The sequence below is a fragment of the Elephas maximus genome, chromosome 3 (genome assembly GCF_024166365.1).
Source record: "Elephas maximus indicus isolate mEleMax1 chromosome 3, mEleMax1 primary haplotype, whole genome shotgun sequence".
Classification (NCBI taxonomy): domain Eukaryota; kingdom Metazoa; phylum Chordata; class Mammalia; order Proboscidea; family Elephantidae; genus Elephas; species Elephas maximus.
The window spans coordinates 149,045,985-149,073,173 of record NC_064821.1 but is presented as its reverse complement, the minus strand read 5'-3'; the positions used below and the strand labels follow the sequence as shown (position 1 = coordinate 149,073,173).

Genomic DNA, 27,189 nt, shown 5'->3' with positions numbered 1-27,189 from the left:
TGTCATCTTAATTAATCTGTCAGTACATTCATTTTAGAATGTTTTCTTTCTAGTACATGATTCTTTCAGCACTGTATATGCAGGTACATCTATATACCTATTAGTACATTTCATATTTCACATGATGCAATTCTACAGTAGGTATTTGATGTAGAGTGGGTGTACACGTTAAAACTCAAGTAGTGTTTTAATCCAAAAGCCGTCATTCTCTATTAAAATTTAAATTTTAATGTTTAGATTTTAAGAGGCTGAAAATATTAAACAGTAAAATGCATAAATAATCTAATTTCAGAGAAAACAGTTCAATTTGTGCCTTTCAGGTATCTCAGGTCCAGCTGAGCTTCATCACTAGAAAAGTGTTTGCACTTTTTTGTAGCCTATGAGGTGTTGTCTTAGAAATAAGAAATTTTGATTGATTATTCTTTGCCAGTATATGAGTAATATTTCTGTTTTTATTAAAAAAAAGACATGATTACAATCTAATAAAACTTTACCACTGAAAAGTTTTACCTTTTTAAAAGAGTATGTCTGTTTCTTTGAGCCATCAAATTTATTATTAGAACAAGTGGCTTTCTAATCATTTCTCATTCCTCTTTCTTCTGCATTAAAATAGGAATATATTCAGATTTTTAGTTTGGTCATCCCATCCTCAGACTAGTTATTGACAGTTGGAAGTCCAGGTTTTAATTCTGTGTATGAATGTTTTTCATCTTTACAGTATATTTAGAATTGTTTTGGGGGGCAAGATTTTAACAAAGCGATCATAAAATTTATACCTGCCATGAGTTGGAATTGACTCAGCAACTGTTGTTCCCCCGCTTTCCCCCTGAATACTTAAACAGTACATCTCTGGTTAATTGAAATGGAAATTGAATTTTGTCACTACTTATCCAAATTTAGGTTAACAAAAACAACTTCTGTTTGTTTATATTTTTGTTGAAAATCTTTTACAAAATAGCATTACTCACTTTCAAGACATGGGGAATAGTAATATGCTCAGTATATTATTATTGGTTGATTGATAGAGTATTCAAGAATAATTTTGGATATCAATTTTTATTATACATAATATAGATTATATGATATATGGACTTGTTCTAACTTTCTCCTAAAAATGAAACAGAATAATATTTATGTTGTGATTTTACTTTCTCTTAAATGTAGAGTCTTTGTGTCCAGATAAAAGGAAAAATTCTTGTGATATTGTGAGAAGTTGATAGAGATTTTTATGGCATTTTGCTCAGGAATATGTAATAGATACCTAGTCACAGGGACACTTATCCGTATTTACCATTTCAGGGCTGAACTGTAACTTAAAAATTTTACATATGAGCATATGATGACACGAGCTAAACTTTAATGATGCTTAGCAATGATATTTTGGAAGCCTAATCTGAAATATGTGTCTAGGTTTCTAGTTATGTAGCTTACTGATGTTCTGTTTAGTATATTCTTTATTTCTTATTGTCGTAAATACTAGACTTCTTTTAATAATAAAAGGAAGTCTTTAAGAATATTAAACTTTGTTAGAGATAATATCCTTTCACACTGAAAGGCAGCTCCAACATTTATGTATCATAGATTTTTTTCTTAGTTGACTATTTTACAGAATTGCTGTGAAGAGAAGCTAAAACTTGTATTCCATGTTAGAAGATCAAGATGGTTTTATACCATGCTTCATTATGTCAGCTTTTTTATTTCCCCTTCCTTTTAATACCTTTGAGATTTGGTGCCTTATAATACGATCTAAGTGTTGGAGGAACCTACCATGTTTGGAAATATTTTGAGATGGTAAAAATACATAATGTAACATTTGAGAATCATGTAAAGATTGCCGAAGGTTTTTATTTAGAATTAGGTATCACTGTTGTACATGATTGCCTTGGGAAATTTAAAAGGAGATGTTACTTTCTGGAATCTGCCTATTGTCATTTGGCTTGTATTCCTAATGTGATTTGAAATCCTAGTTAGGTAAGAACAACCTACTTTTCTTTTAACTGTAGTCTTAAATTTTAAAAACTCAAAGGTTGATAGCAGAAGAATGTATTGAGTGCTACCTCACTTTTGAGGGAGGTGGGGAGAAATTTTGGCTAGGGAAAAATGTAGTATAATGGAGATGGTATAATACTTTTAAATAAAAATCTGGTTAACAACGATACTTGGGACCTTAAATGTTTTATGTTAACATAGAGTGTATATAGATCGGCAAACATTACTTAAGCTGTTGATGCATTTAACCCTAGGTTGCATGGAACTCAATATTGGTAATTGAAGGGTGTATTTTAGTAAAGGAAAGAATAATACTGTATGAAGTAGTATTTATTTCCATATAGAAATACAAAACCTGAACAGTAAAAGCACAGTGTGTATGGGTAATTATTCTGTTGAAGATATATATACTATGTATATTCTGTTGAAGTTATATAGTATAAACTTCATGGCCAGATGGAAGGCCTAGAATATAATGTTCTAATGGACAGATTTTTCTAATTTAGACTAATCTTTGTACTTTTACTTTGCAAAATACAGAAAGAGAGTCCTTGACCTCTTTATATGAGTTGAAATGTATAATCCTATGAAAATAGTCCTGGAGTGCTAAAAAAGCTTTCAGATAAAATTTCTGAGACACCATGGAAAATAAGTACTAAAAGAGAAGAGAGAGTTGTGATTTTCAAAAGTGAAAAGGAGTGTGTTTGAGAAATTACAAGGTCAGTTTTGATGTTGATTGTCAGCAGAATTGCAGAGATTTTTCAAATACATGGTTTATGAAGATTTAAAAAGGAATAAAGAAAAACATCTATTAGAATAACTTAAGTTAAATACCCTGGTTTTGTTTTTGATATGGTTAACAAGACTGATATGTCAGCTGTGGGTATGGTATAGATATAACTTTTCAGATAAGATATTGAAATGTGAACTGTTCAAAAATTAAATGGATTTGTAGCTACATAGTTAAATAACAGTAATGAAAATGATTATTGACTTGGAAACATTCTTGAGGGAGATTCTAATGGAGAGCCACAGGGCCTTTGTCTTTATCTTCAAGAAGGATGACAGAATTAAGAGAAAAGATCTTCTGGAACACTGAGCTAAAAACAAATAAAATCAACCAATTGTAAAGTTCTATTTTTAGGTTAAACACACACACAATAGTACAGGCATATGATAGGGAATACTTGGTAGCAGTTTATTTGATAAAATTTTAGAGCTTGAGTTATGGGGAACCAAGAAGAGGATGGAATTAGTTAACTGTGAGCTTAGGTCCCTGGGTGGCACAAACGATTTGCACTTGACTACTAACTTAAATGTTGGTGATTCAAAATAATCGTGTGATGTGGCTGCTAAAAACTTTAATCTTAGGCTTAGACGTGGACATGGTAGCTACTGTCAAATATTTGAAGGAGCTGTCTTATAGAAGAGGAAATAGAAGAATTGCAAGGGTAGGTTTTGTCCACCTATTTCTCATTTAATGGAAATTCTCTGTTATTGGACACTTCAGAAATTATAGAAGGAGGACATGATGTAGAGGAATGAACACCAAACTGTCCTAGCTCATAATTTTTTTGTTTTCCCAACACCCAACACACCTGGCACATGACGGCTTTTCTTGGTGAATGTTGAATGAATGGAGTTAGCATCACTGGGTTCAGGTTCTGCTCTCTCACTGACTAGCCATGTGATATTGAGCAGTTTATTTAACCTTTGTATCTGTTAGCTTGTCTGTAAAATGAGGAGAGTTGGAGTAGAGACTGTAAGTGTCTTTTACCACCAACATTCTGGTTGGCAGATTTTTTCACTTGAAGCAGCCTAAGGCTTGGGAGTTTTAACTGGTAAAGAACATACTGGCTGTAATTTTGAAAGTCAAGTGTGCTATTTTTGGAAACTTTAAAAAATTTTTTTTGGTCTTGTATAATTTAGAAGTTTTTGCTAATGGGTCCTCATTAAACTTTGAAGAAGAGGCAGAAATGTCTCTGGGGAGAAGCCTTGTTGGAACAAAATTGAATATTTAGATTTTAAAATGGTTTGTGAAGGTAATAAATTACTGAGCCATTGTAGGGCTAGCTAAAATCTGTAACTTCTATGAAAGTAAAACCCCCAAATTTTACAATATTTGTAACAGTTACAGATAATTCATTTATGCAAATATTAGAAATATTGAGAAATCAAACAGTATGTGTCTCTTTTCTTTTTAGACTCCATCCTGTTGAGATCTACTGGAAGTTTTTATGGTTGACATTTAAATAATCCTAATTCATTATTTCCCCAAATTATAGAATCTTTAAAAAATTTAATGATAACTAATCATAAAAATCCCATTTTTGTAGTGTTTTGTAGTTTACAGTTTCTTCACAGATATAGTTTGATTTATACAATAAACTACTAATTAGTGTAGGATTTATATTCCCCTCTTTATAGGTGAGAAAATAAGTCTTGAGAGGTTACATGACTGGGGTCACACAGCTAGTCAGCAAAGACCTGGAATTAAAACTTGGGTCTTTCGAATACCAGTCAGTACACTTTTCCTCTGCATTGCATTGCCTCTGTCTAGCACCTATTTTACTAATTGATGAAATCATAGTGTGTTAAATTTTCTCTTGATACTTCACAGCTGGCAGACACACCGAAATCTGAAAGATATGAGCATGTTCTGGAGGCATTAAATGATTACAAGACCATGTAAGTTGACTTATTTTTTGTATCCCTATGAGGGAGACAGTTAGGAAGTATAAGGAATAACAGCACTGTTTAAGAATTCTGGGATTGGTATATAGAACTCTAGTGCATTCCATTTTAATCATTTTAATGCCTCATTCTCTTCTGGTCAGAATAAAGCAGTGATGGTTAGAAAGGGGAAGAGCAGTCCTCCTTCTGGAAGTGGTGGATGGGAGGCATATCAGTATCTCCAGAGGAATTTGGGCTATTCAGTTGAAAAAGCATGTGATTTAGTAATAAGTTGTCTTTATAATACAGTCTACTGAAAGTAAGGCCTTGTTAGCTGGTTGGAATATGTAAAAGATAGGGGAAATACTGTGGGGAACATGAGTTTTTAAAAGATTGGGATTTATGGTTTTAATATTAGTTGGTGCCATCAGTTACAGCAAAGTAGCATTCTGGTCTAAGGTTTTGATAATTAAATGTTATTGTTTGACATACTCTTGTATAGATCTTTGCTTTTTTTTTTTTAAAGAACATATCTACATTTCTTGCAAATATTTTGAAAATGCAATAAAAATAATTTTTCTAAATGTAAATGGTAAATGCTAGTTTTTGGGTTAACCATTAATTATAAATTTTTGTTTGTAAATAGTTGCTGTTTTGAACTTGACAGCATTTCTTTATTGAATGATGTTGTCATTACTTAGTGGCTAGATTTTTAGGGCAACTGAAAAACCCATAAGGTACTTGAGCAATTATTGTACTGGTAAAAATATTTTATGGGACGGTTCTGAATTCCAATTTAGGATGCCAAATATATATATCTCTTTCAGTTATGATAGAAATGGAAGCTTCTTTTTCCTGATCCTACGTAGAAGTAGGACATTCCAAGCAATTGGTAGTGGTTCTTGTGGCCAGGCAGGCTCCAGTAGAGCTAATGTAGATGGGGGTGTTTAGGAATAAGGACCCTAAGAATGTAGAGAAAGGGCTAAGGAGCATATTTTTCAAAGGCCCAAGTTCATAATCCACTGAAATAATGCCTTCTTTGCACACATGATGGTGGCACAAGTCAGAGTTAACTCGATGGCAGCTGGTTGGCCCCACAGTATTTCAGTTCTAGATACGGCACATGAAATACTCATTTTCTTATTTTCTGGGCTTCTAGAATTGGTCCCTACTTTCTTTTCCATTGCTATCACCTTTGCTTCTGAGCAGGGTCTCTCTCCTCACAAACCCACTCTGAAATAGAATTCTTCTTTTCCTAAACTTTTTTGAAACATTTCTCACAGGTAAATATGAGAAAATATACTGGGAAGAAAAAGACAGCATCCTATGCTCTTCTTATTTCTTTAAATAGGTAGATGCCATTTAAAAAGAAATGTGGAAATGTGTTCCACTTCTATCCTTCTGACCTTATCCTCCCTGCTCCCCGCCTGTACCCACCCCACCCCACCCCGAACATATTCTATTATGAAGTCTCTCTGGGGCAAATAAGAATCAAGGAAAACAAGGGGAAAGAGGGAGTTTTTGTAGTGTTGGGTGGGCTTACATGTATAAGGGCCTGATATGTGAAAGCTATGAGTTAGGGTGTGCCATGTATATGTGTTCAGTTTTTTTAATTTTAGCTAATTTTTAAAAAAAATTTAGGTTTATGTCTGGGAAAGAAATAAAGAAGAAGAAGCATTTGTTTGGGTTGCGAATTCGTGTTCCTCCTGTGCCACCAAATGTGGCTTTCAAAGCAGAGAAAGAACCTGAAGGAACATCCCATGAATTTAAAATTAAAGGCAGAAAGGCATCCAAACCTATATCTGATTCAAGGTAAAAGTTGATCTGTGGCTTAGTTTTTCTTTTTAGCTTATTCATAACTAAATATGTATGTTATTTAGTCTCATTAGTATGTTTGAAAGTATAAGTGATAGCCTGATTTGTTTTCCTGTCTGTAATTTCTTGTTTAGTCAAGGTACAAAGAGTTGATGCTAGATGTTTATCTTTTTTTTTTTTTTTTAGGTCTTTGGCCTTCCAGGAATAGGCCCTATTGATTTCGTTAGCAAACAACTTAAGTACTGGTCTGTTCATTTGTTTGTTCGTTTTTCATTCATTCATTCATTCAGCACATTTATTGAGCACCTACCTGTTTTTCTGGCTGCTGGGGATCCAGTGACTAACAAGACAGACTTTTTTTTTACACCCTGATAGGATTTATATTATACGGGGGGAAGAACTGCGATAAACAAAATAATCAAATAGCTAGTGCCATTTAGGAAATGGCATGCTATTTTAGAGTATTCTGGGATGGATAGAGATTGGGAGATCTACTTTAGAAAGGAGGTTTAGGGGAGCCTTCTTTGAGATATTTAAACTGAGACTTAAAAAGTGAAAATGATCTAACAGTGGGAGGAACACAGGGAATAATACTCTAGGTAGCAGAAATAACAAGTGTGAAGGCCCTGAGGCATGTTCTAGGAACTCCCAGAAGATGCCTGTGGTATGAATGAAGGCTAGAGAATAACATCAGGTGTTGGAAAGATTGGATGGGGCCTGATTACGTAGGTCTCATAAGGAGTTTGAGTTGTTTTCTAAGAATAATAGGGAGCCATTTAAGGATTGTAAGAAGACTTAATTATCTTTTAAAAATACTTCTATGTTCTTTGGAGAATGGCTAGGTATAGCGGTAAGAATGGAAGCAGGAAAAAATTAAGACTTTTGCAGTTGTCAAGGTAAGAGATAGATGATAGTTGCTTGTGCAGGCTAACAGTACAAATGAAGAGAAAATAAACTTGAAGTCTCTGTTGAAGGCAGAGTTGATTGAATTTGCTAATGGATTAAATGTGAAAGAAAAAGCAGAATCAAGTAAAATGATGCCTGGATTTCTAGATTGAGCAACTGGTAGGTGGTAGTGACTGTTACCAAGATATTGAAAAACAGATTTTGGCAAGGTGAATGAAGAGTTATTTTTCATAAAATTTGAGGTTCATATGAGGGGTATCTAAGTGATGGTGTGAGATAGGCAGTTGGATATGTAAGTCAGCAACACAGAAGAGAGGTCAGGGCAGGCAATAAAAATTTGGAAGCTGATTTATAAAGCCATGAGAATGATTGAAATTACCTAGAGAGCAAGTTGAGAGAGAAAGGGAGAGGAAGTGGCTCAGAATAATACCCTGATACAGTTTAGAGATCTGAAAGAGGTGAAAAAAGCGAAGAAAACTAACAAATGATCAGTGAAGAAGGAGGGAAAACCAGGGAAGTTTGGTGTCATGAAAGCCAAGAGAAAGAGAGTGTTTCAAGGAAGATGAGTATATTAAACTGTTGAATACTGCTGAGAGGTGTGGATTAAGATGAGAGGAAAATGTTTATTGAATAAGGCAACATTTTATTATTAGTGATCTTGTCAAAAGCACTTTCTTTGGAGTAGTAAACAGAAGTCAGATTGGAGTATGACTGAATCTAGCACTCCTCAATTTACATGTCAAAACTGTGCTTTTCCTACAAATAAAAGCGATATGAGCAGATTCAGAATAATAATAATAAAAGAAAAGGGGGAAAACAAATTTTAAGAATTCTGAACAAGAAGGGAGAAAGCGGAAAGGGTATGTAGAGATGACTCTTTGAAATCTTTCTGTGAAGGGGAGTAGACAAATGGAATGGCAGCTGAGGAGGGAGAAGAGTAGTCAAGTGATACTTTTTTAATAGATGGGAATTAATTGGAACCTGTTTTTGTGTGCTAGAAGGAATGGTCCAGTGGAGAAGAAGAGGTGGGCGTAGGGGATAGAAGAGGTAACTGAAGATACTGTAAAGTCAGTGAGAAGCCAAAAGGAAGAGATACAGAGCCTAAATGGGGAGTGGCCTTTGATAGGAGGAGTTGAATTTTTCTGTTGAAGTGAGATGAAAAAGGAGAAGATGAGTACAGATGCTGGTAGTTTTGTAGATTTGGCAAGTTGGAAGATAACTGAAGCTCTTGCCCAGTACCTCTGTTTTCTGGATGAAATACAAGGCAAAACATCTAAAGTGAAGACTTTTACTGAGAGGGAAATGTAAGGCGCAAGAAAAAGGTAACAGAAGTTATCTTGAGAGTAAGAACAGAGGGTCAACAGTTTGAGATTCAAAGTAGACACTACCTTAAGGTTTCTTCATGTTGCTTACTGTTCCTGTCCCTTTCAAGATTTATCATTCTGATCCTTTGTGAGCAGTTGCCCACATTATGAATTAGAAAAAAGAATTCTGTAAACTTACCCAATTATTCCTATTATGATTTTGATAGCTATCAGGTTTCCCTCTGGTGTGACTAGGTGATGATTCAACTTCCTGTAAAGGTATCCCCATTTCCTTCTGGGCCCTATGTATGGATTGATCCTTTTAGTCAGAGTACTTTTTTCAGTCCAAGATTTCTTTATAATTGCTGATCATCTTTCAAAAACAATAAAATGCACACACACACCCAATCCATCTTAACTTTGAGGCTTTTGATTTTAGTTCTAGTTCTGCTTTGTTCCTCTAGCTCCCCTCCTTTCTCCGTCCTTTTGTTCTTACACCTTTATTCCTCAACCTTAATTTAGTGTCTGGAGAGATAAAGCCTCTCCTAATTTTTCCGTTCAACTGTTTTTAGCCTATTACATAGTATTGTTCCTTTCCCTGTTTTTAAATTGGATTTTTCTAGATAACTTTCTCATAGCACTTAGCCCATTTTATTGGCCTGATTGTATATACATTTGTCACTGTCTAACTATATTTAAAAAAAAAAAAAATTTTTTTTTAACTATATTGTGAGCCCCTTAGCACAAGGAACACCAACATCTTTGTATCCTTATTATCTAATATCCCTGTTATATAGTACATAACCTTTATTCTATAAATGAATAGATATGTTCTTTATATTGCTTATTTGCCCTTTTTCTTCTTCCCTTCTATTAGAATTGTCCTTGACTATTGCATTTTCCCCTTTCCTATTGCTTGATATTTGGCCTTTAAAGTTTCAGAAATGGTTTCGTAGGTCTTTCTAATTTTGCCCTTTGAGTGACCCCTGCCCAATATGAAGGGTTCCTTCCTTTGTCGTCCTTTGTACTCTACCATTTTGGGCTTCGTTCACTTTCTGATAGGATCATTCAAGAATCCATATATATTATCTCTAAAGGCAACTTCTCTTGATACCTACTGTAATTTTAACATAAATACATCCTGGCCCCATGAGGTTAACTGCTGAATTCATAATCATTTTTAGCAGTAAATTCTTAAAACATCTCCTCCCAATTAGTAACAACCTAAACTAAATAACAGAACTTTAGGAATTTTAAAATCTTCCATCCAATGGGTTTTTTTTTTTTTTTTTAATCTTTAGGTGGTATATATTTTTCAGAGTTGTATTAAAGAGAACATTTTTTTCTTAAATTGTTCATAACATAAACTCTTAATTTGAGAAATAATTTACTTAAATTAGCATGTAAAGATTCAGCTTATATTTGATTATTGTAATTTTTGTTACCATTAATAAAGATATAATTATTACATAAGTAGAATTCTCTATGATAGTATGTACTTTCCATTGTCTGGGGATTTCATTATTAGAGGTTAAATATAAAATGGCTTTATGTTTCAGGGAAGTAAGCAATGGCATAGAAAAAAAAGGAAAGAAAAAATCTGTGGGTCGTCCACCTGGTCCATATACAAGAAAAATGATTCAAAAAACTGCTGAGCCACCTTTGGTAAGCGATACTGTAGTATATTTTCTCAGAGAAGAGAGATGAAATTACTGAGAAGCTAATATTTTTCAGCTTACTTTAGAACCATCCTTTAAGTATGTTTTTATTTTCCAGGATAAGGAATCAGTTTCAGAGAACCCTACCTTGGATTTACCTTGTTCTATAGGGTAAATAGAAAGTTACTTTCTTCTTTCCTAGGAAATTTCTTTTTGTGGGGAAAATTAGTATTTCTATTGTTATGTAATATAGTTGTTATACCGTTTAAATTCTTTTGTCTCAGGAGAACTGAGGGAACTGCACATTCATCCAATACCTCAGATGTGGATTTCACGGGTGCTTCCACTGCAAAAGAAACTACCTCGTCTAGCATTTCCAGGCATTATGGGTAGATATTTTATGTTCTTATTCTTCACTAATTTTTCTTGGGACTCTTTTTCTTTGTAAAGTGATATGTAATATTTTAGCAATTGAAAGTGATACAACTGTGCCTTTTAGTTTTCTGAGAAACAATCTATATGTAGATTCCCTAGGCTGCTCGTATTCATCTGAATATTTTTGCTTTCCACAACACAAACATGAAAATTTTCGCATTTGTTAAAAATTTGGTATGTGCACAGAGAAGTGGTGTACCAGTGTTTACAGGCTGTGTTCATCTTTTGTTAGGCCTTTTATGCCTCTAATAGACAGTGCCTTGCTTTAGGATGACTTGCTTTATTTATTTTAATTAGTCTGAATCAGGCTTATAAATCCTTTTTTTTTTTTTTTAACTGTGCTTTACAATTCAAGTCAGCTTCTCAAATACTTACGCGCACATCGTTATATGACTCTAGTTGCTCTCCCTACAATGTGACAGCACACTCTTTCACTCCACCCAGTATTTCCTCATCCATTCAACCTGCCCCCGTCCCCATCTGCCTTATTTTGCCTCCAGACAGGAACTGCCCATAAAGTCTCATGTGTCTACTTTAGCTAAGAAGCACACTCCTCACGAGTATCATTTTATGTCTTATAGTCCAGTCTAATCTTTGTCTGAAGAGTTGGCTTCGGCAGTGGTTTTAGTTTTGGGCTAACAGAGAGTCCGGGAGCCATGACCTCTGGGGTCCCTACAGTTTCAGTCAGACCATTAAGTCTGGTCTTTTTACTAGAATTTGAGGTCTACATCCCACTTTTCTCCTGCTCCATAGGAATTCTCTGTTGTGTTCCCTGTCAGGGCAATCATTGATGGTAGTCAGGCACCGTCGAGTTCTTATGGTTTCAGGCTGATGGAGTGTCTGGTTTATGTGGCCCTTTTTGTCTCTTGGGCTCATATTTTTGTTGTGTCTTCGGTGTTCTTCATTCTTCTTTGTTCCAGGTGGGTTGAGGGCAACTGACGCATCTTAGATGGCCGCTTGCTAGCTCTTAATACCCCAGATGACACTTAACAAAGTGGGATGCAGAATGTTTTAATAAACTTTGTTATTAGTGAATGCCCCTCACCCTGCCTCTGTACCCTCGTAACCATCAAAGAATGTTTTCTTCTTGAGTTCTTATTGGCGTCATACAATATTTGTCCTTTTGTGACTGACGAATTTTACTTAGCATGATGCCTTCCAGATTCCTCCATGTTATGAGGTGTATCACGGAGTCCTTGTTCTTTATTGTTGCATCGCATGCCATTGTGTGAATATAGCATAATTTGTTTATCCGTTTATCTGTTGGTGGGCACCTTGGTTGCTTCCATCTTTTTTCTGTTGTAAACAGTGCTGCAGTGAACATGAGTATGCGTGTATCTATTTGTGTTAGGGCCCTTATTTCTCTAGGATATATTCAAAGGAGTGGAATTGCTGGATTGTATGGTATTTCTACTTCTAGCTATTTAAGGAAGCACCAGATCGATTTCCAAAGTGGTTGAACCATTTTACATTCCCACCAGCAGTGTATAAGTGTTCCAGTCTCTCTACAACCTCTCCAACATTTATTATTTTGTGCTTTTTGGATTAATGCCAGCCTAGATGGAGTGAGATGGTATCTCACTGTAGTTTTGACTTGCATTTCTCTAATGGCTAACGATCGTATTTCCTCATGTATCTGTTAGCTGCCTGAATGTCTTCTTTGGTGAAGTGCCTGTTCATATCCTTTGCCCATTTTTTAATTGGGTTATTTGTCTTTTTGTTGTTGAGTTTTTGCAGTATCTTGTAGATTTTAGAGATTAAATGCTGATTGGATCTGTCATAGCCAAAAATTTTTTCCCAGTCCATAGGTTGTCTTTTTACTCTTCTGGTGAAGTCTTTGGATGAGGATTAGTGTTTGATTTTTAGGAGCTCCCAGTTCATAAATCCTTTGTCAGTAAAAGGATTTTAAACTCAGAATTGTTTCAAATTCAGATTCCCCTGTAATGTTTTATTTAACACAACTCTTTAGAAGGACACCTTTTTCCTGAAGAAAAGGTGTGTCATGACTTGGGGACAAAGCAACGAGTTTACACATTTTTATACTTCCCTTTGTTTAATGTATTGTTCACAATTCAAAAACAGTTCTTATAAATCATGTAAAAATTCTTAGTGCTTAGAGTTTTAAAGTGTGACCAATTTATTAATGAATTTTGAATAGTAATTGAGCTGTTTTTTGACCTTTTATCATATTCCACACGTGAAACTAAGCTTTTTACATACATTATCTTGCATTTAATTCTTAATCTTTTGTGTTATCATAGTCCATGTTGTTCCCATTTTACGGATGAGGAAAGCCCAAGATGGCAGGTACAGCAGAGCCCGGATCTTAACTGAGGCAGTGTGATTCTAAAGCCTTTGAATTTAGTTGTTATGCTATATTCTGTCCTTATTATAAGATCATAAAATCATTGAATTTCTGAACTGAAAGAACCTTAAAGATCATTAAGTTCAACCTTTTCACTTAATAAGTAAATACAGTGGATAGGAAATTTGAATTTGGCTAAGATCACATGGTAGGAGAATTAGAGCTAGATGCAGGATATTTTGACTTCTAGTTTGTGCTTATTCCAGTTTATTACATTGCTTCATTGGACCTAGAACTGGTAATAAGAGAACCATTATTTTAGTTCTACTATCTGTTTAAGCACATGGAACAGTGTCTTGTATGTAGTAGATGCTTATTAAATACTTGTTGATCGAATGACTGAATGTACTCCCTTCCTTTTAATGATGAGACTGTTGTCAAGACCTGATTAGTGGTGTAGGGCCCTGAGAAGCTCTTCAAAGGTCAGTCCCAAGTAGAAGGTGATGGAAGCTAAATTAATGAAGGCAAGTGATAGTCCATTTATGTAGAATACATATTTTTGGTTTTGTTGACTTTTACATCAGCAAGGACATACAACCAAAACCCAAAATCAGGGAACATATTGTTTGAGCAAAAGCTGTTTAAAAAGCATAGGCAGACAGTTTTGGCTATTTTTTTCCCACAGATTACCTGACTCCAGAAAAAGAACTCGTACAGGAAGATCTTGGCCTGCTGCAATACCACATTTGCGGAGGAGAAGAGGTCGTCTTCCAAGAAGAGCACTCCAGACTCAGAATTCAGAAATTGTAAAAGATGATGAAGGCAAAGAAGATTATCAATTTGATGAACTCAACACAGAGATTCTGAATAACTTAGCAGATCAAGAGTTACAGCTCAATCATCTAAAAAACTCCATTACCAGTTATTTTGGTGCTGCAGGTAGAATAGCATGTGGTGAAAAATACCGAGTTTTAGCTCGTCGGGTGACACTTGATGGAAAGGTGCAGTATCTTGTGGAATGGGAAGGAGCGACTGCATCCTGACTGTAGGACTGAACATTATGTTCACTGCACTCTCATTTCTCTAGGTACAGTTCAGAGCCCTCAAGGAGTCTGGCTTTTAGTATCTTTCTTTAAAAAAAAAAAAAAAGTCAAAAAAATTCACAAAAGGAGATGATACCAGCCTTAACATGTACCTGTCAATGTTATGGATTTTGTCATAAAAAGATATCTTTTAAAAATCAGAACAGAGACTTAATTTTTTAAATCTTAAGATTTGTAGAATGTTTCTAGGATAGGATATTAAAAATGATTCAAACCCATGCATGGTGTTAGATAATGTTTCTGAATATTCCATTGAGTCAGTTTTTGTGATTAGTGGTTATCAGAGCAAACACATCATGTAGATAGCACAAGTATTTGGAGAAACATTGTCTGTTTTGTTACCAAAATGTTGGAAAAAAATTTATTTCGATACCTTTTAGATTTCATAAAGTGCAGTGTATATAATGCCTACTGAAAGATTGTAAAATATTGAAAATTTCTTTCAAGCAAAGTGTAAAAAATATATTGAGCCTGTAAATTGCTCTGTGACTAGACTTCATTGTCGTCTTAATATATTCTTTGCATGTACATATATATACACACAGCTGTGTATATATATGTGTGTGATTATGTGACCTATGCAATACAAATTATGGGAACGGGCAGCTTTGGAGTATATATCCCATAATTCTTTTTTCAGGAATAGTTGCAGTATTTACACAGCAGCATTTCTTCTCAGGCTTATATTGGGTGCTGTTGCTTGCTATGTATGAAGAGAAATGTGTCAAACAAGCTTAGTATGTTCTGATGAAGGGTGTGAACAACAGTGTTCATGGGCTTTTAGAATGCTTTTTCACTTTCAGTCCTTGTAACTCAGCTGTTCAGAACCTAAAACAAATTCAAATAATACGAACATTATCTCCTACTAGAAGTAACGTTTTCAAGTTTTCATGGCACATGATTGTAAATGTCTCTCAGTTTTAACAGTAAGTCTCTAGGAGTCCCATGAAGATTCCTGAAATGTCTGTAGTAATTGTTAGTCATATTTGAATAAGTGTAGTATGAACAAAGTATTTTATTGCACAGGGTTAACAAACAGTAAGTTGCCAGCTGAGGCTACTGCTGTTTATTACAACATTACCTCTTGTTTTTATAAAATGTACCAAGATTTAAATTGATAATTTTATTTTACGTGTAAAAAAATTTTTCTTTTATCACCAGTGTTAGAGTTGTCTTCTGTTTCTTTTTGTTTTGTTTGTTTTCTGTTTTAGCCAAAGAGTAAACAGAAGAGTATTCTTATTTTGGTGGCTATTCATTTTACTCTTAAAAGTAATTGATGGATTTTAGCCTAAAAATTGGGGTACTGCCACCAAAATGAAAAATTATGTAAAGTGTAGTGATTACAGAGTGGTAAAAATGTGGGTTAGTACTTATTTATTCCATTAATTACTTATTTGACTGTTTATAAAGAAAGTTGATTTATTTCTTTAAACATCTTCAAAAGATGACCTTTTCTTATCACATTATAGCCAAAAGAAGCAGAGAACTTCCTTGTCCTGCATTTGGTTCCTGGTTCACCAGGTATAAATGAGCTTTACGAAAGTGCAAATTAAAAACTGTCATTTCTGTTTACCTCCACCAAAACTTGATTTTTCCCCTAGCTATTAATTTAAAGTTGCCTTTCCTGCAGCTGCAATATTTTGAATAACACACAGAGTTTGTGTTGATTTTTGAATGTTTGTTTATATCTAGGGGTAATGGAAAATGTAAATCCCGTGTAATCTTACTCAATCCACCTGTATCATATTATTTCATTTTCCCCAAAGTCCTTTAATTCTAACTGAACACCAGCAGTATTTTTAGTAACTCTTTCTTTAACATACTTGGAAGACGATTTATCAAGCTGAGCTGTCTTTAGACGTAATTATTGTGAATGTCTGTCTCATTTTATCATGGTGGTTCACATGGCTCTGATGTTCAGTTTGTATTTTTGGAATTGCTTTACTTAGAATTAAAACAGACTGACATTAAATGTGTGTATTTTTTAAAGAGCTAATGAGTTTTGCTTCTGTATTTGCTTGAAAATACACACTGTTGCAGTAATTGACTGCTTTTAGCCAGGGAGGTAAGGATTTTCCAACTCAACTGCTAATGTTCGCTTATAATTAATCTTTAGAAAACTCGGATTTCATTTTCCTCTTCTCCCCCAAATTATTAATAATTATTGCATGTTCATCTTAAATGGTCCTTAAAAAAACAAAGCAAAACAAAACTGCATTTAGCCAGCTTGCAAGCTTCACATTTGAAGGACAATGTATCTCCTTCTGTTTACCATGTTCCCAAACTTAAAAGAAAATTCAGACTTAGCTTTCTAGCTGTTTTCGTTTTTACTTACATAGAAGTATATATGCCAAAAGATGTCGGGGTTCACATAAAAAGATTTCTTATTTTTCTTAATCAGATTTGCCCCTTGGCTACAGAAAGAGATTTAAAAATAATATACCTTATTCATTTTTATTATTTATTTTTTATAAATGTTATTATTTTTATTTATTTATGAATACTCTGGTACTGAATGATAAATACGGATTCTTAGATCTTTAGCTGACCAAACTAGATCAGAATATGAGCTGTCAGAGTTATAAATTGTAATGCAGGGGTGATGAAATCAGCTAGGTATATATTTTGTTACCACTTGTTTAACAGAAGTGACTTTTCACTGGATGTCTAAGAGTTAAGAATCCCGCTCCCCCCGTTTTTGCAAGGAATGTCCAAAGTATACATTTGGTTTTTATCATGTATATATTCGGCAGAGTTCTCTTACTGCTCTTGGGAGTAGAACTAATTCTTGGTTTTGGGCTACCTTTATTGAGTTTCTACTATCTGACTTGCATAGTTTTAAGAGAATGTTTTATAATTTGGTTTTAGAGTTGTTTGAATGAGGATGTGATGGCGAAGGAAGATGCCCATGCAACTTTGGGAAATAGTAAAAAATGCCCTGTTTGTTTGGGGAATTTTTCCTCTTAAATTATATTGGAGTACCTCTATGAATGCATGCTCCCAAAAGCCTCTATTGGTTTTTTTCTATGGCAGTTGATCAGTCATGTTCTTTCTTCAGGAAAATAAAAACTTGACAAATATAAAGTGATAACTTATCTGATCATTGATGCTTTCCTGATTGGTAGCAGTTAAGAAACCAGATATCTGATATTTATTTGGAGATGGGAGAAGCTGTGAAAGCAAACTGATTGGCTCTCTGGATAACAGGTAGAATGGGAACAGATACATTGTTTGTAACTTTTAAGTTATAATTTCAAAATGTCTTAGAGTAATAGGTAGACCAAAATTTTATGTCGTGTTTATATTTAAAATTAGAATAAGATTGCAAATTAACCACCTCTTTTTTTTCCTCTCCCTTTACTTCATCTCTACCCAACAAAATCCCTCCTTGCTACCTCTCCATGCATTTTCCTCTTTGTTGGAGATGATGAATATAGAAACTGGATGCATAAGCATCTTTAGGAAATGTAATATCTCATTCAAGAGATTTCCACTGGATTTAAGCAGGCACACAAATGAACAAAACCTTCATAGATGACAAGGAGCACTGTGTTTGTACTTGTTGAATGAAACAAAAATATATCTTGTCCAAAATCTTTAGCCTGCTGTTTCTGTTTCTTGTATTTTCTAAAATGTGTTCAATGCCCTTTTTTTTTTTTTTTCATCCCATAATATGCATTCTCAATGGGACTGACATCTCCTCTAAACAGTCAAATATTTGTAGGGGGCAAAATATCTTAGATATTAACAGTGGTTTGTGACCCTCCAAGGCTCAACACTACTAGATAAAGATCTTATTTTTTAGTAATTACTTATTTTTATTGTGTTTTCTTGGATATCACAGTAGCAGCATTGACATTGAGTTCATGGAAGATACAAAAAATGTGTGCAAGATCAGTGCTACAAAAGGATGGAGAACATACAGCAATGACGGGAGATCTGCACGTGACTGTTGGCTGCCCTCATGGACATTGTCTATGTTTGATCTTCAGTGTTTTGTGTATGACTTGGGTTTTGAGAATTAATCAAAGCTACTTTATTTTTTTTTTTTTCACTTTATATTATTTAATTCTACGAAAGTTATTTAACCCGTAATTGCCTAGTGGTAAAAAGAAATGTTGACGATATCTGGATATCTAGCAGCTAGTTAAAAGTAGTTTTCTCATATCAAGCAAGTTAAAAATAAGTTCACCAAAAATAATTTTTCAGAAATTAATTTTCTCAAATGTTTTACCTTTGCTGGAAAAATAATTTTTTAAAGTTTTGGTTTACATTGCTGTTCTTAAGTATTTATATAAATTGCTGATTTCATGTGCAATTTTATACATTATAGTTTATATTAGTAAATTAATTACATTAAGTTATTTAAATGCAGTTACAAACAAGTTAAATATTAATAGCAGTATCAATATTTGTAATATATACTTAAATATATATATACTTAGTGATAGATTATATTTAGTATGATTTTAATCAATAATTGACTTTTTAAATATTTTGTCCTTAATACTATTAGCGAAATGTAAGATAATTTTTCTTACAAAGAATTTGAGACAATAACAAGCAGATAAAAGATTTTGTGAGAATTTGGATCCCTTTTGAAAATACGTTAAGCCTATTTAGATAGTCATGAAGGTAAATTTTTCTTCCTGACCTGGAAGTTCAAGGAGGTGAAGCTTGATGCAAAGGATCTTGGGAGGGAATACCAGATGGCTCATCGAAGACTTAGGGGAGCATAGTTTCTATTCCTGTACCCTTTGTCACCAGATCCCTTTCAGTATCCTAGAGCATACTCTAGATTAGGCCTACTAAGTTTTTGTTGGTGGTGTTTTCCATATTATAATCTTGCTTAGCTTCTGGGGGTGCAAATGGTTAACATGCTCCCCGAGAGGATGGAGGTTTGATTCCACCCAGGGTTGACATGGAAAAATGGCCTGATGATTTACTTCTGAAAAATCAGCCATCGAACCCTTATGGGGCACAATTCTACTGTGACACATATGGGGTCTCAATGAGTCAGAATCAACTTGATGGCAACTAGGGGGAGAAATCTTGCTTAATCTTAGTCCCTCTGTTTTATTTTTACCTCCAGATATGAATTTTCCAGTGAAGAATTATGTCATTAGAACCTACTCTTTTAAGAAAAGAAATTTTTATTGTGATAAAAATACATATATAACAAAACAATTGCCAATTCAACATTTTTTGCACGTACAACTCAGTAACATGGGTTATTGTAGTTATCTAGTGCAGCTATAGCAGAAATACCACAAGCGTATGGCTTTGACAAATTTATTTTCTCCCTTTTTAAGAGGCTTGTTAGGTGCCGTCGAGTTGGTTTCAACTTAAAGCGACCGTACGTACAACAAAACAAAACACTGCCCGGTCCTTCGTCATCCTCACAATGGTCGCAATGTTCGAACCCATTGTTGCAGTCACTGTGTCACTCCATCTTGTTGAGGGTCTTCCTCTTTTTCGCTGACCCTCTTCCTTACCAAGCGTAATGTCCTCCATGGCCTGGTCCCTCCTGATAATGTGTCCAAAGTATGTGAGATGAAATCTCACCATTCTTGCTTTCAAGGAGCACTGTGGCTGTACTTCTTCCAAGACAGACTTGTTCATTCTTTTGGTAGTCCATTCAGTATTCTTCACCAACATCATAATTCAAAGGCATCAGTTCTTTGGTCTTCCTTATTCATTGTCTAGCTTTTGCTTTCAATGACGTGATTGAAAATACCATGGCTTGGGTCAGGCACGCCTTAGTTCTCAAAGTGACGTCTTTTTTTTTCAACACTTTAAAGAGGTCTTGAGCAGCAGATTTGCCCAGTGCAATACATCATTTGGTTTCTTAACTCCTGGTTCGATGAGCGTTGATTGTGCATCCAAATAAAATGAAATCCTTGACGTCTTTAATCTTTTCTCCATTTATCATGATGTTACTTAGGTTCAGGTGTGATGATTTTTTATGTTGAGGTGTAATCCATACTGAAGGCTATAGTCTTTGATTTTCATCAGTTAGTGCTTCAAGTCCTCTTCACTTTCAGCAAGCAAGGTTATGTTATCTGCATACCACAGGTTGTTAGTGAGGCTTCCTCCAATCCTGATGCCTCATTCTTCTTCATGTAGTCCAGCCTCTCAGATTGTTTGCTCAGCAAACAGATTGAATAAGTATGATAAAGTATACAGCCCTGATGCACACTTTTCCAGACTTTAAACCGCGCAGTGTCCCCATGTTCTTTTTGAATGACTGTTTCTTGGTCTATGTACATGTTCTACATCAGCACAAGTAAGTGTTCTAGGATTCCCATTCTGTCCAGGAGGCTAAATGTTCTAGTCCAAGATGTTGGCTGTAGCAGAAGACTTTCGCTCTCTGTTGGCTGTGGAGGAAGGTCCTTGTCTCTTCTGAGCTCCTGCACCTGGGTGATCTTCATGTGGCTTAGTATCTCTCTTTCCCCATCTCTGCTGCTTTTGCTTGCTTGTTCAATCTCTTTTATACAAAACAGATTGATTTAAGACACACCCTACACCAATCCTGTCTCATTAACATAACTAAAACAACCCATTCCCTAGAGCTTGTAACCACAGGTATAGAAGTTAGGAGTTACACAATTAAATTCATAGCAGTTACGTTCATCACGTTGTTAAACCATCGCCACTATCGGTTTCCAAATAGTTCTACCACTGTTAACAAGCAACTCAGTGCAGCCTAAACTAAGACGTCTTCTTTTCCCTCTTCCTTCCAACCCTACTAGTCATTAATAAACTTTGGTCTTTGTGCCTGTACCTACTTTATATAAGTGGAATCGTACAACATTTGTCCTTTTGTGACTGACTTATTTCAGTCAGCATAAAATTCATCCATGTTGCGTGTATCAGGATTTTTTTTCTTTTTATGACAGAGTAAAAATTTTACGTATCACATTTTGTTTATCCATTCATCTGTTTCCATCTTTTTGCTGTTGCAAATAGTCTGCAAAGAATATTGGTGTGAGTGTCTGCCTTCCTGCTTTCAATTTCTTTTGAGTATATAGCTAGGATTGGGATTGCTGGGTCATGATAGTTTTGTGTTTAACTTTTTGAGGAACTGCCAGACTTTTCCACAGCAGTTATCCTATTTTGCATTCCCATCAGCAATAAGTCAGAGTTCCAGTTTCCCCACATCATAGCCAACATTTTTTTTTTCCTTTTGATCATAGCTATTCTACTGGGGGTGAAGTGCTTTCTCATTGTGGTTTTGATTTTCATCTCCTTAATGCTTAGTGGCCCTGATGATACAGTGGTTAAGGATTTGGCTAACCAAAATGTCAGTAGTTTGAATCCACCAGCTGCTCCTTGGAAAGCTTGTGGGGCGGTTCTGCTCTGTACTGTGGGGTTGCTGTGAGTTGGAATCGACTTGATGGCAACGGATTTGGTTTTTTTTTTCAATACCTAGTGATGGAAAGCATGTTTTCGTGTGCTTGTTGGTTATTTGTATATCCTTTTTTGGTGAAATGTCTATTCAAGTCCTTTGCCCTTTTTTCTTTTTTTTACTGTGTTGTTTGCGTTGTTAAGTTGTGCAAGTTCTTTATATATTTGGATGTCAAACTCTTACGGATATATGGTTCCCCAAATTTTTCCCAATTCTTTGATACACAAACGTTGATTAAGTCCAGTTTATCTGTTTGGTCTTTTTCTGGTTATGCATTTGGTGTCATATCTTAGAATCCATTTTTAGAAACTAGGTTCCGAAACATTGTACACGTTTTCTTCTAAGAGTTTTATGGTTTTAATTTTCACATTTAGGTCTTTATTCCATTTTGAGTTGATTTTTTTAATACTAATTTTTATATATTTTTTGGTGTGAGGTATGGGTCTAGCTTCATTCTTTTGCATGTGGAAGTCCAGTTGTACCAGCACCATTTATTTAAGAGACTCTTTTTTTCCCCCATTGAATGGACTTAGCACCCTTATTGAAAATCAGATGTATGGGCTTATTTCTAGATTTTCAATTCTATTCCATTGGTCTATACGTCTGCCATTATACCAGTTCCAGGCTATTCTGGTTAATGTAGTTTTATAGTACTTTTTCTGCAGCTGATCATGGGGATGGTGCAGGACCCGGCAGCATTTCCTTCAGTTGTGCATTGTTTCACCTTGAATCGGGGCAACTTGATGGCAGCTAACAAAACTCAGAAACCAGTTGCTGTCTGGTCAGTTCTGATTGATGGCTACCACACATGTTTCAGAGTAGAATTGCACTCCATAGGATTTTGGAAGCAGATCCTCAGACTTGTCTTTCAAGGTGCCTCTGCGTGGGTTCAAACCACCAACCCGTTGGCTACTGGTCAAGTGCTCCATTGTTTATACCACTTATGGACTCTGGGCTTTTGGCTAGTAGCCAAGCTCTTTAACCACTGCTCAACCAGGGCTCCTCAAAGGCACTACTTGGGGGGATATATGAAATAGATAGAATCCCCCCTCCCTTAGTGTTCTCTTTGCCGAGAAGGTAAGAATGTACATGTTAAATTATTAAACGGGCCAGAGCAGCAATAGGTTTTAAAAATGGGAAAGGAGAAATTTCTTTTGCTTGGGGGCCTGTAGAGGACATTGAGGGGAAAGGAAGATTTAGGGAAGACTTCACGGTGGTGGGATTTAAACTGGAACATGAAGGGACTTGCAGAGAAGGCAACACGTAAGGCATTCCAGGGTGCAGGAAGAGCAAGGGAAAGCATTAAGCATGTACACAGAAAAGGGCGGTTCATTTTGGTTAGCATGTGGTATGGATGAGGCTGGAACTGTTCTGGAGTCTGATGGGCCTGACTCCTGTGCTAAGATGTGTTTTAAGAATATTAACTGGGCACTGGTATGTAGGATGAATTAGAGAAATACATGAGGTGCAAAGATGGGACTAACTAAATGTATCTTCCAGTGTTGGCAGAGCAGGTAGTTTTAAGGACTTGAGAAGCTAAATTATGCCATTAAAAAGAAGGAAAGGAGCAGGCATATTCAAAGAACTGTAAGGTAGGAAGGGGGCTTGGAATAAAAAGGTTGATGTGTGGAAGTAATAGAAGAAGCAGTTAAAGAAGCAGAGTAGAACCAGATTATGAAAAGTCTTGAATATGGACACTAATTGTTAGTAGATGGGGCTTCTGCCAGGCATTTCCGAGAAGTTTATGTGCTTTATTTTTAAAAACTTAAAAGGTTGCTCTTCACCACTCTTTAAGCAGAGACCTAGAACACTTGTATTTCTTCATGGTAGTACTGTGGCGGGCATGATAAATTTTTAAATAAAAAATTGAGAGTTTTTTTTTGTCTTACATGCTACCGTGGTGTAGAAATAATAATTAAAGCAGACTTATGTTGAAGCAAATCATACCTGTGTTTATAGTGGTAAATCATTGTGTTGTTTTAAAACTTACTTTGAAACAAGAGCCCTTGGAAGTGTTCCCAAGAAAATACTTCCAGGTGGGTACCCTATTGTGGATTGAAAAGTCCACACTATTCCAAAGTGGTGTTGCATAAAAAGCATGTTGAAATAAAAATGAAACCCGAAAATATTCTTTTAAGAAATCTTAAAAAAAAAAAAGGTAACGTGCAAGTAGTTTGCTTTAAAACAAGTGAGGAAAAGTGTCCTATGAAGATAAGTTAATGATAGTTAAAAATATTTAAGACATTCAGAATGGTGAGTAAAAATGTCAGATTTCTTGGCTAAAATTGGAAAGCACCATTAAAGGCTGAAATATTTCACAGCAGCTACTGAAATTGGCCTTTTCAAAAAAAATTGCACTGTCTACTTTGTCTCTGGTACTGGTAGATATAAATTTCAGTTTAGGAAATGATAAGCATTTGCTATAGTTCAGTGATTAGGGAGCCTTGGAAACCAATAAAATATCACCATCAACAAGTAACTTGCCCTCTTCCTAAGGGGGCTGCAGTATTCTCCAATTTTGGATTTTCATGGAATAGAAACATTCCCATCTGGGCTAAAAGTACTCCTGTCTGCCTAAACCTGACTTGGAGGAAACAATGCTATTTTGTTACCAATTTCTTTTCCGCATAACCCCAAACTGTTGTGTTTTAGCTGGCAACAAAAAAGGAGAATTAAGTGAAGCAGTTCCAAAGGAATCAAAGGGGCAGTCACAGTGAAAGATGGAGGTAGTAGATGAGGAAAATGAAAAAGAAATGTTTTGTCAACTGTTTTTTCCCAAAGTGAAAAAGCTCTACATTCTCTAATAATGATATGAAAAATTCAGGCAACACAGAAAACTGTAAAAGACTCTAAAAGTCCTTCCAGGCCTACCACCCAGAGATAATGGTATATAGCCTTCCAGACTTTTTCATCGGTTCCTATATGCTTTTACTGAAAAAGGATCATGTTATTTTGGAACTTCACTTTTCATTTAATAAACTGCCTTATCTTTGCATCAACGAATGCTATGTTCTGGCATTGTGCTGGGTGCAGCGGGTAAAATAGACATGCTCTCTGCCTTCAGAGCTTAGAGTCTAGTAGCGGCTTTTGTACGTTAATTATGATAGGATGTGATTTAGTTCAGTAGGAGCATATGAGAGAGACACAATGGAAATTTGAAGGATCTGGCAAAGCTTCCTGGATCAAGGAATGCCAAAGCTGAGACTTGGGAAAAATGACTATATGTTGAAAATTGCTAAATACTAGTCTTTCTCCCCAGTTATACTGTCAACTCTTTAAGGACAGATTCTTTCCCTTTGTGTTCTCCAAAGTACTGAATCCAGTAATGCTTAAATTTTTCTTAAAGCGTTAAACATTTCTTGCAATGGCTATGTTGTGACCCATGTAATGTGGCTCAGATGCTATGGAGATTATAGAAGTATTCCATTCTGATCTTCCTTTGGGTGGCCATTAATAACTCTCCTTTGATAATATGTGGGACACCCTCATGTTTTCTAGCCTCTCGTTCCCCAGGCTAAATAAATTGATCTTTGTTCATTCCTTTTTCCTTTGCTATTTGGCCAAGTGATCAATGAAGTAGAAATTGTCAGCACAATTGTTTTAAAATTCATATTCCTTTGGCATTTAATAATTTACAGTAATTTATGTTGTTAGTCATTTCCTTCTCAGTTGTGTGTGCTTAATATGCCTTCTCAGATCATTTACAGGAAAAACTTTAGATGTTCTGAATGAAGGAGTCAATCATTCTGTATTCAAGATTTTCGTTAACACCAATATGCCACGAGTCAACATTTGAAAAGATCAAGGATAGCTTCTCTGTTGAGATTTGCTGAATGATGACTTTGCAACATTGGGGAATAGTCTGTGGACCTCCCATGGCAGTGTTCTAATAAGTATCATAACCTCTGGAAAATATTTTAGAACATGGAATTGCAGTAAAGATCAGGCTGAGTTCCTTAAGTTCCCTGAAGAGTATAGTGTTTTATGTACTAAGGAAATTCTTAAGAATTGAACCAGTACCTATGACAATCGCTTTTTCACTAAGATTATTTTGGTTTTAGTTAATAGGTTACTCATTCCCAGGTTCATTCAGAAATATTTATATACCAACATACTAATGTGTGTTTCAGATATGCCTCTGCGCCCAACTTTTTTAAATTTTTATCCTAGATTCACAAAAGGTTAAAAAAAAAAAAAAAGTGTACAGGGAGGTCCTGTGTACCCTTCATTTCCCCCAATCTGTTTCTCATCTTTATACTTTTAAGTATAAAGATCCATCCAAATTGTTGCATATATCCATCCAACAGTGAGATCCATCCAAATTGTTGCATATATCAATAGTTTGCTTTTTATTGCTGCATAGTATTCCACGGTATAGTTACACCACAGTTTAACCATTCACTTGTTGAAGGATCTTTGAGTTGTTTGCAGATGGAGGGTACAATAATTTCACTGGGTGTTTATTTAACATTCCAAATTTTCAGAACAGATGATTTCTGTCCATATTTTGAGTACCTTTTAGGTACAATGCATGTTAATAGATGAATAAGTACATACATAAACAGCTCTACTGCAGAGTGGAATGATGTACAATAAAAGGCACAGAAAGCTATAGATTTTCAAATGGAAGGGAGAGCACAGTTAGGATGAGATCAATGGAGGCTTTAAGGAGTAGAGAGCATTTACATTGATTGGCGAAAAAGTAAGATTTACCTTGACAGTGGAGCCCTTGTGGCACAGTGGTTAAGAACTCTGTTCCTAACCAAAAGGCCGGCAGTTCTAATCCACCAGCCACTCCTTGAAAACACTACGGGGCACTTATACTATTCTGTAGGGTTGCTTGATAGTAATTTCTATCATATATACATTCAGCTCAGTATTCATTGCCCATTTAATATGGATGTTTACAACTATAAAGCAATTTGAGGAAGACTGGTGATGCATTATTACACTTAAGATGAAAAACCATGACACATGATGAATCAATTTCTTTTCAAATTTTAGGAAACCAATTTTCATTCGAGGAGGCATACTCAATTTTGCCAATTAATGTTAAGACATACCAATGTCTAAGGATAAACAACATGACAATCCAGTTTATAATTTATTTCAATGTTTTCAAACACTTATTTACCTTCCGTGTCTTGATAAGCCACAGGAAAGAACAGCACATAAAATGTAAGTCAGGCCTTAGTTAAATGCTGTATTTTAATAGTTTAAAAAATTAAAAACCAAGGATAAAATCAGTTGTTAGCATAATTAACATAATTTTAATTGAGTAACTGAATACTGATGTTTTAAAAACATGAAGCAGATAAATATGCCTTTAGAAATATTAAATTTTATTGTTTGCTTGCAAATTGTACTTTTAAATACAGGTAACATACAGTGAAACCTTTGAGAGCCGGAACTCGATGGGACTGCCTTGTTTTTCTGGGTCTCGCAGGTCTTCATGCTATGACAGGATGCAGTCTTACCACTTCTCTTTTGCTTTCTACTAGTGGAAAATATTTGAATTTTCCTTCTTGACAGGTTTCCACCTTACGCAAGTCTGGCTCTCGCAGGTTTTACTATACTTTTTAAATAATCTCAC

The 27,189-nt window shown here is 35.2% G+C and overlaps 1 protein-coding gene across 2 annotated transcripts in view; it reads left to right on the top strand.

Annotated features, from left to right (window-relative positions):
- MTF2 (metal response element binding transcription factor 2) overlaps nucleotides 1–17,788 on the top strand; it is a 44,157-nt gene extending 26,369 nt beyond the window's left edge. For both annotated transcript variants that reach the window (XM_049879773.1, XM_049879772.1), the window contains 6 exons: nucleotides 4,610–4,677; nucleotides 6,304–6,474; nucleotides 10,247–10,352; nucleotides 10,464–10,516; nucleotides 10,630–10,734; nucleotides 13,771–17,788. In XM_049879773.1, coding sequence (XP_049735730.1) covers nucleotides 4,610–4,677; nucleotides 6,304–6,474; nucleotides 10,247–10,352; nucleotides 10,464–10,516; nucleotides 10,630–10,734; nucleotides 13,771–14,128 — 861 coding nt within the window. In that variant the 3' untranslated portion in view covers nucleotides 14,129–17,788. The remainder of the gene's footprint in view (nucleotides 1–4,609; nucleotides 4,678–6,303; nucleotides 6,475–10,246; nucleotides 10,353–10,463; nucleotides 10,517–10,629; nucleotides 10,735–13,770) is intronic.
- The last annotated feature ends 9,401 nt before the right edge of the window (nucleotides 17,789–27,189 follow it).